The sequence below is a fragment of the Parus major genome, chromosome 19 (genome assembly GCF_001522545.3).
Source record: "Parus major isolate Abel chromosome 19, Parus_major1.1, whole genome shotgun sequence".
In the NCBI taxonomy this organism is placed as follows: Eukaryota; Metazoa; Chordata; class Aves; order Passeriformes; family Paridae; genus Parus; species Parus major.
This window is the reverse complement of record NC_031787.1, coordinates 7,696,809-7,712,017: the sequence shown is the minus strand read 5'-3', so window position 1 is coordinate 7,712,017 and position 15,209 is coordinate 7,696,809. Positions and strand designations below refer to the sequence as shown.

General features: G+C 43.1%; 1 protein-coding gene across 12 annotated transcripts in view; it reads left to right on the top strand.

Annotated features, from left to right (window-relative positions):
* BCAS3 (BCAS3 microtubule associated cell migration factor) overlaps positions 1-15,209 on the top strand; it is a 300,061-nt gene that overhangs the window by 154,971 nt on the left and 129,881 nt on the right. Inside the window, exon 24 of one of the 12 annotated variants that reach the window (XM_033518901.1) lies at positions 1,754-1,954. The exons of the other annotated variants lie outside the window; for them this stretch is intronic. Within the exon in view, the coding sequence (XP_033374792.1) occupies positions 1,754-1,857 (104 nt within the window). The 3' untranslated portion in view covers positions 1,858-1,954. Of the gene's footprint in view, positions 1-1,753; positions 1,955-15,209 lie in introns of those variants that run through there. 12 annotated transcript variants of the gene reach the window in all.

Sequence of the window (15,209 nt, the reverse complement as noted above, 5' to 3'; positions counted from 1 at the left end):
TGTACCCAGTGATGTCATTCAGTGCCAAGCCTGGTCCAGTGCTCGGTGTAAAAAGCGAGGCTTTAATCGGAGTGATGGTGGCAAACGGCTTTAAACCTGTTTGGCTTTGGGCAAGGCAGCTTCAAATAGAGAGCAAGAAATTAAAAATGGGTTAGTGTTTTTCTTTCTGTTCTCTTATCAGAAATGTTCACTCAGACTATAACAACTGTTAGAACAAGATAACAACTTCAGGCCAGCTGTCAAATGTTTACCATTATCAAACCTCTCCCTAGGGTAAGATGCGACTTTGGCTCGCCTCACCGGCAGTAATTTAATTTTTCCTTCGTTCTGACTCGGAAATGGCAGCATTTTTCAAAGCTTCCTCCCACTGATGGCTGAAATTTTCCTTGTGAAATGATTTCCACCAGTCTTGAATCTTTCTTGCTTCTGCCGTCTTCACCTTTACTGATGGTTCTGCAACTCATCACCAGCTATGCGAACTGACAGTTCACATCCTGGGGCAGCAGCCGGGGCTGGCCTGCAGAAAGGAGCAGCCTGACCAAATTTACGCTCACAAGATCTCTTAATTCACAAAAGCATTTGCTCCAGTTCCTGCTCTCTGCTGCAGGGGCTTTGGGGGGGTGAGCAGGAGCGGTCGGAGGGGAGAGAGGCTCTCTTCACACTCTGCTGAGTACACAGCCTTCCGAGATGAAAAACAGACGGAAAGAGACATTTCCAGCCATCTTGCTGATCTGTGCAGGGGTTCACTGAACTGTGCAGCATAGCACCAGACCCATGTATCATTTAATCTGCTAATTTCTCCTTTGTTTTGTTTTTTGTTTTGTTTTTTTTTTTTTCCCTGAGTGAAGGAGTTTCTCATTTTGTTGACAAGCACATTAAAATTAAAAGTGGGAACAGTTAAAAGAGAACCTAAAAATGTAAACTCGATACCCACCGGTTCCTTCCTCCTTTGACATCAGAGCCATGGAGAGATCTGCTTAGTTTTGAAAAGCCTCTGACAAATGAGAATAGTCAGAATAAGTTTTCTATTTGGGCTGAGCTGCACGGAACATCGTGATTATTTTTATTTTTTTTTGCCTCCCTCACAACTTGAAACACATGCCATATGCTTGCCCAAATGCTTCCCCTCCTCGCACTGAGAGATGGGTCTGAAACTTTTGTTCCATTCTTTTCCTGGAGAGGGATTTTGTTCCCTCTCCCACCCAAGGCAGTTTGCAGCCAGAGAAAAGTGATGCTTCCCCTGGCCACTCTCTCCCTACCAAAAGGTCACTCAGACACTTTTTTGGGATTCTTTGGCTCTCTCTTGAAAGCTTCTCCTAAGAATAAACCATTTTACATTTTTGTGATTACTTTGGAGGAAAAAATGTGTTATAATACCAGAATGTAAATGCAGGGGGAAACAACATTCCAAGTAACCTGATCACACTCCTGTAGTATTTGCTTTGGTACTTTCCTGTCATTTGCTGTCCAGTTGCTTAAGGAGCAGCTGCACAGTCTGGGAAATTAATATATGTTGTAGGCAGAAGTTTAGACAGAAGAAAAAGTTCACGTGGTTTGTACTAACACAGATCCTGATCCTGTTAACTGGTATTCTAATTGAGGGGGGAGGAATCTCTTTACCCTTTTTCATGTGCAAAGTAGTTCTGTCTCTCAGTAATGGTGGGGTTTTGCAAAATAAATAGATAAAATATATATTTGTAATGGGATCACGTGTCCTCAGCATTAACTCTACTTGTATGTTCTGTTTTTGAAGCTTTTAGGCATTGTGAGAAATATATGAGAGATTTGCAAAGAGGGGCAAGGAAGGGTCAGATGGATCAAATCCATGGATTCCAGCAAGCAGAGACCTTGCCTTAGAAATGTGAATTAACAGGAGAGCTTCCTTCTGCACAGACTTGGAGGAGCACAAACTAGTGGTGACTGGTCGGGGTATTTGTCATCCTAATAAACTGACAAAATGGAAAAATAAACACCAATCTTATCAGTCTGCATTTTTTGTTGGGGATGAAAGTGTTTGAAGAAAAATCATAAAGGAATCCATGGTAGCTCAAGGAGGTTAAACTCAACAGTTGTTCCCTTTGAAGTGTATGACCACGAGGTTAATTGCCAAAACTGCTCGTGGAAAAGGTGGTAACAATTTAACAAGACTGTACAACTGCAGGACTCAGATGAATATCAGGTGTTTGCAGATGGGGTTCTTTGGGGGCTGGGGGGAGTTTTGGGTTGTTTTTTGGGTTGGTTTTTTGTTTTTTTTTTTGCCTAACAGGAAAAGGGGAGAAAAAACCAGAATGAGAAGCAGGGGCTGGGGCTGGAGAAGAAAAGCCCGACTAAAGAGCCAATAATTCCTTGTTTGCTTTGCCAATGAGGCTGTAATTGGGCAGGAGGTGAGCCCTGAGCACTGCTCAGCCCTTGGAGCTCTCCCTTCCCTTCTCCCTGATTTATTCATCCCTGCGAGCACACAACACTTCAAGGCACTGCCTTTGTGCTTTTGCTGCTCACAGCCCAGTTTATTCCAGGATTTATTCCTCTGTAGGTTCGTTTGTCCCTTTCTGAAAGCGCCACACTTCCACATCTTTCTTAATTTAGTGGGAACAAAGTCTTTAAGGCTGGAATTCCCTGAAGCCCTCCAGAAATCCAATTAGGTCGATGCAATATCATAATTGGGAAGCTGAAATCCCTTACCATTAGTTACACTGGGTAAACAGAAATGCAGAAGTGTGATATAAACAGAAGGAGAAGAAATTCTTTTAATGTTGCTTTGCACTTCCAGAAAGGAAGAACCTTTATAATTTTAACAATATCATCAGGGTATTTTAATTTTGACATCTTTCTCGGAATTCAGCAGTGGGGTGGGGTTTTTTTTCCATGGTTACATTTTATATCTACAGCAATATGTGGAACTTGAAAAAATGTGTACCAAGAGCTTTTTCAAGCTATTTTCTTGTCAACAAAGAGTTGGCAATGCCTGAAAACAATAAGAGAAAAAAAAAATCTTTAAATTGTTAACTAAGCTCTTTGAACCTCAAAGAAAGTTTGTTTATGATGGAAAGCTTGCACACCAGTCACAAATCCCTACTTGCGTTGTTTTTTCTCTGTCAGATACCCTTAATGAGCTTCCAGTTTTATTAACAGCAACTCAGATAATGCTCTGATGGCTCAGTGTTCAACCTCAAAACCTTCATATTTACATGCTCCAAGTAGCCAAAGCAGCAGCCTAGATCCTGAATGTAATGCAGGCTGTAATTTCTCCTGTGTTGTTTGGGCATTAAAAGCAGGAGCTCTGGAGGGGAGAATCCTCCCTGTGCAGCAGTGGAGCTCTGTGCTCCAGCTGGAGCATCCTGAGATGCTGCTGCTCCCCCCCAGCAGCCAGGAAATGTTGGGAGCTGATGGTTGGGATGTAACTCAGGACATCACATCTCTCTGCTCTGGTGAAGAATTGGGAATTTGGGTCAGGGGGGAATCACCCAAATAATGACACTCTTGAGTACAGCTTTTAACCTGTTGCTTATTTTTATAAAGAGAATTAAGTCCCAAAGTCAGAGTCTGTGAGAAGTGGTTACAGGTGAAGGGTGAGGGTTTAGAAACCTCCAGTTTCATCTTTTCCTGTGAGATCTGAGAGCTCAACTGGCTGCCAAACACCTTTAAATCTGCTGTGGCATCTCCTCTGCCCTGAGCCATTGATGTTTTTACAATTCAGTTATGGCTCTTACACTGCTCCTGTGCCAGGGAAGTTTTACAGGTGGCAGGAACCCCAGTTCCAGCATTCCAAAATGTACCTGCCAGTCCTGGGTTTTTCTTAAACATACAATTTATAGCAATGGTGTTATACAAATGTAATTCACACCTCTGAGGGGCAGAAGAGCTCAGTTTACAAGGGTGATGCCTCTGCAGCATTGATTGAGACTCTGCCCATGAAGACAATGGCATGATGAAACCAAATGTTGCTTAATATAGACCTTATTTTTATTATATTTCAAACTCAGGTGGTCTCTGATGGGATCCAGCAGGTCAGTGTGACTCAGCAGACAGAAAAACTTTGCTTTTTTGGGCTGCCAAGCAAGTCTCAGCCAGAGCAGAGAGGAGCCAACCCTCATTCAGTTTTAAACTTTATTAATATTTCCTCTTCATTATAAAAACACAAACTCACTGCAACACAAGAGGGGAAGATGTTCTTTAACATCATTTTTATTTGTTTAAAACAGGGGCAGGGGGAGAAGAAAGAAGACTGGGCTTTGCAATCTGCATATGCAAATCCTGCTGTGATTCTCCTAGACAGGAGGAAACCCTAACTCTCAATAGATATTTATTTTCTAAATTGGTGACAGACATGCAAGCGAGAACGTTCAAATGACTTCAGCTCTCTTTCTGCCTTCATTATGTCAGGCTTGCAGATCACATATGGCATTATGGAAATCACTAAATGAAAACCATATTGATCAGCATTGAGAACAAATGTAAAAAAGCTGGGCTGAAGGAGGAGAGGTGGAGAATTGTGCTCCTCTCTTCAACCAGATATAGGCCCTCGTTAAGGCCTTTAATCATTTATTAATGTAAACTCCCTCCTTCCCTTTCCACTCAAATTACCTCAGCCATAGAGCATCCTGCTCCATTTATCTTTTAATGTTTCCTTTATTTAATTTATTTTTAAGCTATAGATTATACTTTTATTACAAAATCAAGGCTGGTTTGGTTTGGGTTTTTTTTTTTCCTCTTTTCTAAAGGACAGTATTGAGCAACCAGATTTGATAGAAATGTTCCTGCCTGAGCAGTGAGGAGCAGGAGCAGGAGCTGGAGTGGTTTTTCTGTGGATGGCAGCCTTGGTGTGTGAGGACTGGCAGTGAAAAGGAGTGTGTGTTACACAGCCTCCCCCCACTTCACGCTGTTTGTAATTAAGGTTGTGTCAGCATTTCCATCATAAACCCTTGTTTACAGGGTTTATAATTCAGCTGTGAAAATTTGCTCCAGGCCAGATTTGACATACAAGGGCTCAACCTCACAGTAAAGGAGGTTTCTGCCCTCCCTCCCTCCCTCCCTCAAACCTAAAAGCTACTCAGCCACTACCTAAAACCTTCCTTCAAAAGAAGAAAAAGGAGAGAGAGGTGTAGTGCTGGGGTTTGGGGGAGAATTGGAAAATGTTATTAACCAAAAAGAGCCTTGGGCCAATGTCCTACGTAACTCCTGAAAATCATGTGGAGACCTTTACGTGACTGTGCCGTGCCAGTTTTAGGAGATTCAGGGTTTTTGGTCAGGCAGGGGATCACTGGCTTGTAGTCATTCATCAAAATGTGGAGTGAAAGACATCTCAATCCTGGTGTCCATTTTCTTGAGCACTCTGTCATTGCCTCACAGTTTAGTTTGCAATTTCCATGACAATAATGACGGGGTTCTGCTCTGAAATCCGTGCTGGTTTCTGCTCCTAATGAAGCTCTCGCTGGCCCATGGGGTATTTCCCAGTATCCTCTCAGCTGGGTAACATAGGCTGTTCTTAGGGATAATAATATACTTTTTACTTGGAATCTTCATCTTTCCCACAGCAGAAATAGTTTCACTGGCATTTTTTAATTCATTTGGTTAAAAAAAAGAAAATAAGTTGGATTTGTGTGTGCGTTCGGGTGCCTGTTGCGTGTTCATTTAAAAATAACTCAGAGCAATCATGAAGAAGAGCCAGGGTGATCTCCCTGTGTCCAGCACAGATGAGGAAGGTGGGAATGAGCAGGAGGATGGGAATGAGCAGGGTTGGGAGCCTCGCTCCAGGTCTGGCTCCGAGTGCCTCGTTGGCTCCCGGGCACCCTGCTCTGGGAAAAACTCCTCAGCCCGGGCTGGGAATTTCTGGGCTGCTGTTAGTTTTAGTTAAATCCTTATCATTTGAATGTTTTCATATTCTCTGTGATAACAGACTTCAAGTCTCAGCTGTGGAGATGGCTCCTGATTGATTTGGAATGATCCTGGCGTCACACGCTGCAGCTCGGACGTCTCATTTACTTTAAGTGATATTCCAGATTTTGAAATTTTTTTTTGGAGGGGACAATTCCCAAGGGGCAGCAAAGATACATACAGTGATGTATCTCTAAAATATGTGTGTAAAATGTATTCTGCCCTTCCTCTTTCTTGCACACTCACCCACTTCCAACTTCTTTTCCTCTTTGACTCGCATTACAATCCTACTTTCCTTCCCCTGCTCTCAACATCAAACAGTCTATAAATTACAGCAAGAGTGCTGTCTGTGGCAGACATACAGTCCTTGTTTGTGGCAGAAGAGCAGAGCATTAAACAGTGAGTGGACTATGCAGAGAGCTCTCTCTCTCTCCCCGTTCCCAGTGGGAGTGTTGTTTATAGAGCATTATAATTTATAACTGAAGAGAGTGGATTTAATTTCAGCGGAGGGGGCTCGCCAGCGGGGCGCCAGCCTGCAATCATATGAATCAGCAAGCTGCAAACTCTATTGAATGGAAAGTATTATCGCTGGCCACAAACGGACACTGTTTCTCCTTAAACAACTCCCTCGGTGCAGGAAGACGTTGTCTTCATTCATCTATTTTACATATCTACTCCTGCTTTAATTTTGCTGTTTCCTAAAAGTCCTTTTCTTTTTCGGGCGCATCTTTTCTTTTTTGCTGCCTGACTTCCTGGTCTGACATTGGAAACTGATTATTGTCTGGATGTTGCTGATTTTGTAGCTCTTAAAATTGCCTTTGCTTCTTAGCGTGTGTGTTTTGTTTTTAGTTTCTGAAATGCCATTTCCCTCTGATCCTGTGTACAAGCAACTTTTATGGGAACTGAAGTTAAACATGCAAACAAGAGGATGATAATCCATTAGCATTAATATTGTAAAATGGTAGTCAGATTCAATCACAGGAAGTTTTATTTAATCATGGATGTTTTGTGCATTTCTCATGCACAAATGGAAACTCTTTTTTTTTTTTTCCCCCTTTCTCTTTAGTCTTGGAGAACTTTAGCATTTTGTCCTTTGAAACAAGACCATCAAATCCATAACGAAGCTGGATGAGTTTCTGAAGTACTTTCAATCTGCCTTTGCTTTGATTATATTTGTATCAGTTGTTTTTGTGCTGTTTGGGAGGGGGCTGACTCGTGAGGTGATGTTTCCTATAAGGGCTTTATGCAGCTCCTGTAATTTATTAGACATTTGCAAGCAGAGCAGTAACACAATGCATTAACAGCCTATGGCAAGTACCAATTTTACACGAGTTGCTATTTTTCTTTAGCTTTCTTTTTATGAAATAACAGCTAAGCTTTAAAAAATCCCCACCAGTGGGATACAGGGCAGGTTGGATGGAATTGTGAGCTGGGTTCCTGCAGGTATTCTCAGCAGAAAACCTGAGAGCTGCTGCCTGTCTGCCCTTCAGAGCAAAGTTTCTGTTGAAGTGTTGGCATTTTTAAGGGATGGAGCCTTTTTAATCCTAAGCCACGGGGCTGGCCCAGGTGCTGCCCTGCCTGGGGAAGGGGTGCTGGGAGGGCACCACTCCCATGGAAACTCTCCAGGAGTGCTCTGCCAGGTCCCAGAGGAGGATTTCCCGGTGTGGGAGGGCAGGGGGAGCGAGGGGAGGTGTGTTCATGCTGTCCCACAGCTGCCCAGGAGGATGGTGTTCCTCCTCCCTGCCCTACATACGGATCTGCAGACCTGACTAAGGAGCTTTGTGTGTCTAGTGCTGATTGAGTGGGGGCTGCCCCTTCTCTCCCACAGCAGAATCTGTGCCATGGAGTTCATTTCTGGGCATTCAGGAGATAATTGGCCTCACTGTGCACTCCTTCCCCAGGAAAAGCATTGCCTTGGGATGGCAGATCTGCTGCCATGCCCGTGTGAGAGGCAGCTCTGGAGGTGTTTCCTCCATAGAAACACCACTCCTGTGTTCCTGCAGATATCACCAATGACAAATGGCAGCTTATCTAATGTATTTTAAATAATTGTGGCTTTTTTGGTTCCATATGCTCTGTAATTTTGCCTGACTTAAGACAAAGTTGTGCAGCTCCACAGTCTGAAGGATCTGATCGAAGCTGTGCTTTTGTTCAGCAGATAGAGCAGGGGCATCAGTCTCTCTTTGCTTTGCATTGCATTTATGAGCATAATAAAGTTATTGCCCTCGTTTTCACAGAGAGATTGTCCTGCATTAGCAAAAAAAGCCACATAAATTATTTGCAAATGAGTGGCTTGTTTTTGCCTATTGATTTCCCAGAAGTGGCAAAATGCTTTAGCTTATGTTCACGACTATTTATAAAATGTAAAATGTATTTTTCTCTCTGCCTCTTGGCACAGACAGCGAAGTTTGTTAAAGGATTAAAGGCTACATCCTACTGTTCCTCCCTTCACCATTCCACAGGCTTTTAAACAGTCTCCTTGACTGTATTTTCTATGCTTAACTTCATGCTAAATTCCAAAGGTACATGAAATAATCGTAGCTCTTTAATTCCACAGCACCACATACAGCCCTTCTGGTCCCCTCAGGGGGAAAAAATGTTGTAAAATCCAAACCTGTAGGTAGATTGAAAAGATACAACTCTGTACCTTCCAGTTTCACCTCATTACCTCTTTTGTATGTGTAAGAACTGTTCTGCACTCCAGAATTATCATATTTTATACTGTTTAAATCTGAGTCAGAGCTAGTAAATATTTTGGGCACACAGAGCAAAGTAGTTAGTGTTTAACTTTGGCTTGCAGAAACCAGGATGATTCACAGTGTTAACATTTTAATTTCTTGTTCATTCTGAGTGCAATGGGAATGAATTAAATTTGGCACTTTAAATCATTAAAGATCTAAATTATGTTCCACCTTTTTCTGTATAATTTTCTCAGCACTTTTGAGAATTTTAAAATGCTGGAGTACTGTAAAAATATTTTGCATTCTGGCTGGGAAATAGGATGGTCTGTATCTGGAGCTTTCCTTTTCTCTAAAAGAAAAAAATCTGCAACAAATGTGAGCAAAAACTGCTACGTGTTTAAAATGAACAGGAGCAATGTCACCTGAAGTACAGTCAGATGCAATTGTAGCATTTTGAGTGCAGCAGAGCAATCTCTTGAGGAATGCTCAGTTGGGGAGGTCTGGCTGGTTTTATGTAGTTCAAAATTACTTGATCAAAGAATTTCAAGAAATAAAATGCAGAGCTAATCTTTATTGAAAATATACTTTTATTTTACTAGGTGACTTACTACTGTGTAACACCCCTTATTTCGGGTTCCATGTGCTCCTGCTGTAGGTCTCGCTATAATAAAGACATTTTTGGGTTTGCTTTGATGAAACTTCACAAGAGCCGTCTGTAGGGGAGAAATACAATTTCCCTTCTGCTTTAATTGTGCTGTGCCGTGTGTTTGGCTCAGTTAACCCAATCAAGGGAGCTGCATTCGGGGATCTGAGTGGATCTTATCAGCACTGGACTCTGGCTGCTGTTTTTCCCCCGGTTTGGGAATTAAAATGTGCTGGGCAGTTTTATTCTCGCTGTCGGCGCACGGAGCGCTCGGGGGGCACGCAGGCACACAGATATCCCCCGTTCCTGAGCCTCAGAGAGGGGTCATGTCCTTATCAGTGCTTGTAATTGATAACAACGTGGTGCTTGGAGGCAGCCCGGTGACCTTGGCACCGCTTTCCTCACTCCCTCCTGCTTTGATGTGATCCGGCAGCTGACGGGGATGCGCGGGTCAGGCAGAGGCAGCTGCATCAAAACACTTCTGACCCCCAAAAGTAACCAAAATACCCATATTTCTTCATTTAGCATAATTAATACCTTGTATTTCCATTGACTTTGATAAACTGACTATTCCCTCACTCCCCCCTGGTTTGTTTTTTTTTTTATTTTATTCCCCATAGCTTTCAGTAATGGTTGCAGATCTGCAGTTAAAATGTTTTACAGACTCCAAAGAGTAACATGTTTGGGAAAAGCTCAGATCAAAAGTCTCAATTAGGTCACAGCCTGGCAGGAAGCTCATGGCCACATTAAAATGGGAAAGTTATTTCATTTTCAGTATATTTGTGTTTTCACTAGCCAGCACAGTAAGCTCAAGGAAAAAAGACACATCTTGGATCTCTCACCAAGGAAATCCTCGTGCTCTTACGAATTTGTAATTAGGGGAGATATGCACAATAACTGCAAGTGTTCAGTGTGGATCCTTCTCGAGGAGAACTTTCTGAAACAGCAGCTGGAAAAGCTGATTAAATACTTTTTTTTTTTTTTTCTGTCATAAACATAGCCTGTGAATTATTACTGTCACCTTTTAAAACCACTCTATAAAAAGTAGCTGAGGAGGGAGTGGCTGGATCTGCGTACATCAGCCTGGAGGGTCTCTAACAACAAACCTCAGAGCATCCACTCCAAACCCACCCCTCAGCTGATGGCTTCATTTAAAAAACAACAAGGCAAGGGCAGAACGAGCCATCTGCAGGGCTGAGGTTTGCTGGGTTTTGGGAGCTGCTGGTGCCTCTTTTGGGGATGGGAGCAAGGTGGGGAGGGCAGCGCTGTCCCCGGCTCCGTGTGCCGCGGCCGCAGGGACAGACCCTGGCACAGATGAGCAGCTCTGATTTGTTGTGATGAATGGAGCTCAGGGAGCTTGCTCCTGCAAGGCAAGAAATATATTTTATGCTGTAACTGAATTTGATTCCTTTTTACCAATAAATTTTTGGATTGCGTTTAACAGGCAGATAAACGCGGAGCTTATTTTATTGCAGTTATGATTCTGAGTATCTGTATTACATGTATTTCTATTGAACTTTGCATTAGGCACAGTAGATCTTCTCTTTCAACAAATAAATTAAATTTGGAGCAAAGAGTGTTTTCTTGCACGTGTCATGGGGCAGTTTTTGCAGCATGTTTTTGTTTTCCTGTGACAGCGCCGTCAAAATACAATACCTGTGATGTTTAAGTATCCTAAAATACTCCCTAAAGGAAGATTTCCTGAGCTGTTCCCCACAGTAGAGCCTTTGCATTAGTGTAGGGAAATCATCTTTGCTGGAAGTATTGCAGAAAAAGAAATAATTTAGTTATGCAGGCAGTTTTACTGTGCTCAGAGTGACACAGAGAAGGGCAGGAGCGTGGACAAGGGGACAGGATTATCTCAGTCAATTCCCAAAGTGTTGGGCTTCAACACTCCCCTTGTTAAACATCAGAAGTATTCCATACATTAAATTTAATTCATCCTATAACTGGAGAATGTGCAGGAAGAAGGAAAATTAAACTAGAAAATCAGTTAGTGTTTAAGCAGCTTGTTATTTTTACTCTGCAAACATCATCTCTTTTTCAACTAGCTGATCATTGCTCAAATCCTGATTGGGTTTCCCTAATTTGGGAGTTCTCACCCTTTCCCAGACTTCAAATCACTTTACCTTACTGAGGTTTCTTATCCATGTGGGGGTGGATTTCAGGTGCTGCCTCCTGGAAATTCCCAGCAAATCCCAGCAGGGACAAGCTGGATTCAGCAGCACCAAAGCTGCTCTCACAGGCTGCACCTGCAGATTTGGCATCTCCTCCACCTTCATGGGATCTAAAATAATCCAAACTCTTCGTGTGGCATAAAATGTGGCTTTGCATTTCTTTTTTGGCTTATGGATGGGTCTGAATTCCCTGTGAAATGTTTGATAATGGGAGGAGTGGTGGATGATTCAAGTCTGGTAGAAACAAGTGTGGAAGTTGGGGCTGTGAGGGGAAGCAAGCTGCTTTCCAAAATCAGAGGAGTCTGTGTTGGAATCTAAATTTCGCCTGAAAATGATTTTTCTTTGATGCTCTGAACGTCTGTCATCTGTCTTGGTGACCAGGAATATGATTTGTGTGTGTCTGGGAAGTGTTGGGTGTTTGAGGTTTGTCAGTGTCTGTCATCACTGATTGCTAATTCTGAGACTGGCAAAAAATAGGGAATAAAGAGAAAAACAAACCAGGGGATTTGCTGTCTTTTAGAGGATTCCCCCTCACCTGTGTTTGCTGCAATGCTGTTAGAAGCAGCAGCAGTGTGGAGAATATTTATTTATCCATCAGCTGGGCTGCTGTGAGGCTCAGCACGACGTGCTCCCCTCCTTCCCCCTCCTGTGTGCCTGGTTTTGCACATGCTGGGCACAGGCATTCCCAACATGTGCATCACATCCAGGGAGCATCAGAGCTACTGTGTGGCTGAGCTACTGCACATCCTCTGTCAGCACCCTGCCCTGGCCAGCACACAGCAACTGCCTGCACAATCTGATTTTTAAACCAAAGCAAGGCTGGCTGGAACCTTGAGGGTCACTGCTGCCACTGCCCCAAATCCCTTGGGAAGGGAATTCTGGGCACTCTGCTCTTGGATCCACCACCCTGAGGGGCTGCACAGAGCCCTTCAGCAGCACATTTCACCCCTTCAGCAGCACATTTCACCCCTTCAGCTGCACATTCACCCCTTCAGCTGCACATTTCACCCCTTCAGCTGCACATTCACCCCTTCAGCTGCACATTTCACCCCTTCAGCTGTACATTCACCCCTTCAGCTGTACATTCATCCCCTTGCCTCCTCTACTTCACTGTATGTGGAGAGAAAAAAATGCTGCACTGAAAGAGAAAAAAAAATGAGGCTCAGATCTTGGGGACATTTTAATAAGCATCTAACTTAAGTTGCAAGTGGTTTTAAGTCTGTGAAGCTGCTCTTATGCTTAATAATAAACATCTGTGTGTTTTTTTCTACCCGAAGATTTCAGACAAGCCAATGTCTGAGGAGCTCACGGCTCAGCATAGATGATTTAAAGCTCAGGTCAGTATTAATGCATGGAACACTCAGGGAAGCAAAAACAGAAAACATCCAAGGAAACAGAGTGTTTCAGGGATGACATTAACAGTTCTGAGCAGGTTATATATCTGGGCTTGCATATTCTATTTGAGTGTTTAAAAAAAATCAGTTCAGACATGGCAAATCCAGTATTTAAGTGTATTTTGTGCTAATTCTTTCAAAAAAAGCCTACATTCCAGCATGTCTTCATTCAGTAATTTAATTGGGATGTAGGTCTTTGAGCTAGTGGCTGATTAGAAAACATGACCTGCTTGAGAGATCAAGAAGGTAAATTGATAAATGTTGTAGCAAAGGTTAGTAATGTGTGAGAGAGTAGAAGCTGCTCTGGGCTTTGAATCACTGATCAAGGTCAGCTGCAGTTCATTAAAACCTTTAGAGATTTAGATTCGCTGTAAATATACCCACATACCATAGTTTATCTTGTAAATCCTGCATATTGTTGGTTAGTAAGATTGCACATTATAGCAAAGGTTTTATGGTAGTACATTTACACCAAGGTGCAGAGCCAAAGTTCAAATATTTCAGTTAGAAAAGCAGGATGGACACGGGTGATGAGACTCACACTTCACACCCCCAAACTTTGTGTTTAATCTTTTAAGGCACACCTGGGTTTGTGCCCATGCTGTCCTTTAGGTTAACCAGTTTTCCCTTCCCTGGAGTGTCTGTGGAGCAGGGCTGTGTGCTCCTCCTGGCTCCCAGCTGCAATGGGAAGGAGCCCTGCTGCTCCCATCCTTATCAGAGCCAGCCTCTCTGTTCCCCTCATCAGGCTGCTCTGGATCCCTTTCAGGTTTCCAGCTGGAGCAGGAGTGTTGGTACGTGTGTTTGAGGTGACAGCTCAGTGCTGAGCAGAGCAGGGCAATATTGCTGCTCTGTGCTGTGCAGAGCATGGCCCTGCCAGCCACTGTCCCATGGCTGTCCTCAGGCTCAACCCAGTCCCCAGCCCTGCATTCCTGACCTCTCACTCTCTGCTAACTCATCTTTTAATCATTATAGTCCTCAGGAGCTTCATTCTCTTCTGGATGGTCTATCCTCATTATTGTTGCCCAGGTTTTTTCCTCCTCTTTCCAGAAGCATGACATTTGAGGGCCATGTAAAGACTTTTTCCATCGTCCCCTTTGGCCAGCACGGCCTGTTGGTCTCTTCCAGTTTATCCTGACTTGGCTAGAGTTGGTTTGGATGCTGTCACCTGTTTGGTGCTCTCTGCCTGTGTCACCCTGATGTCATTCCAGCCACACATTTCTCTTCTGAAGAACACTTGTGCTCTTGTCCCTCACAGTTCTGGTGAGCTTCCAGCACTGTGTACTTCCAGAGAGTTCACACAGCTCAGCTGCACCTCCAGGCCCACTGGAGCAGGAGCACTGGAACACTCCTGGGGCAGAACCCACGTGCTGCTTGCAGCAGCTCTTGGGTGTTTCACCACCATTCCCCAGCCCACAGTTATTTCTCAGTCCCAGCTGTGTCACTGGGCTGCCAGGGCCACTGTGTCCCTCACATCCCATCGTGTGGTGCCACCCCAACACCAGTTTTCCTCTCATCCTTGATTTTCTGCTGATTCCATGAAGCAAATGTCACATGGGTTTTTTTTATGTGCACTTCTTCACGTGGTTGTATTGCTGGGGGAAGTGCATTTGCAGGTATCCTGGGAAGAGCAGAGAAATGTTCTTTAAAACTTGACCAAATACTTCTCCATGAGCTTATTCCTGGCTCAAATCCGTTGCTATGAGGTTAAAGTGATGTTAAATCTACTAAAAAAAAGTGCCTAACAGAAATACTTTGAAAGTACTTTTCTTGAAGCATAACTGTGAATCACTTTGAGCTTAATGGTTTTTAAAAAAAAATCTAGAACAAAAGAGTTTTTTCCCTACAACAGCTGTGCACTTTTATTAAAAATTTAAAGAAATCTTATGTGTCTAATCCTTTGAGCGGATGTGTAATTACTTGGCTTGGGCTCTTACACATGGATAACCTAGCTGTACTGTGAGACAAGATTCTTATGTTTAATTTAAAGAATCATGGGTGTGCTTTGGAGATTATCAACACCAAGCCTCATAAAGGAACACAAACCCAGAACAACTATTCTACATTATCATTTGTTATACAGATGTTCCAAACCATCTGACGAGCAGATAGTGCGGTTTGCAATAGATTAGCAAATGATAGCAGGGTGTGGAGAATAACAAGTGGGGAAAAATGGCTTTTTTTGGGGATGTTTTCACTTGTACAACATTTAGATTTTCCCCCTGTGGTTGGGTATTTGCATTTAATATGTGTTTGCTTTAGGTGAACCTGTTGCTTTTATAATCAAGTTATTCAAAGTGAGTTATCACCTTCTCTGGTTGGTTATTTGATAAAAAGCCCCATCAGCAACATCCTGGGGTTTGAACAAGCTGAGTCTGACCTGAGTGTAAATGCAGCTGCATTAAAATGAGTTTTTATCTGTCACATGTAGCTGCCACAAGTT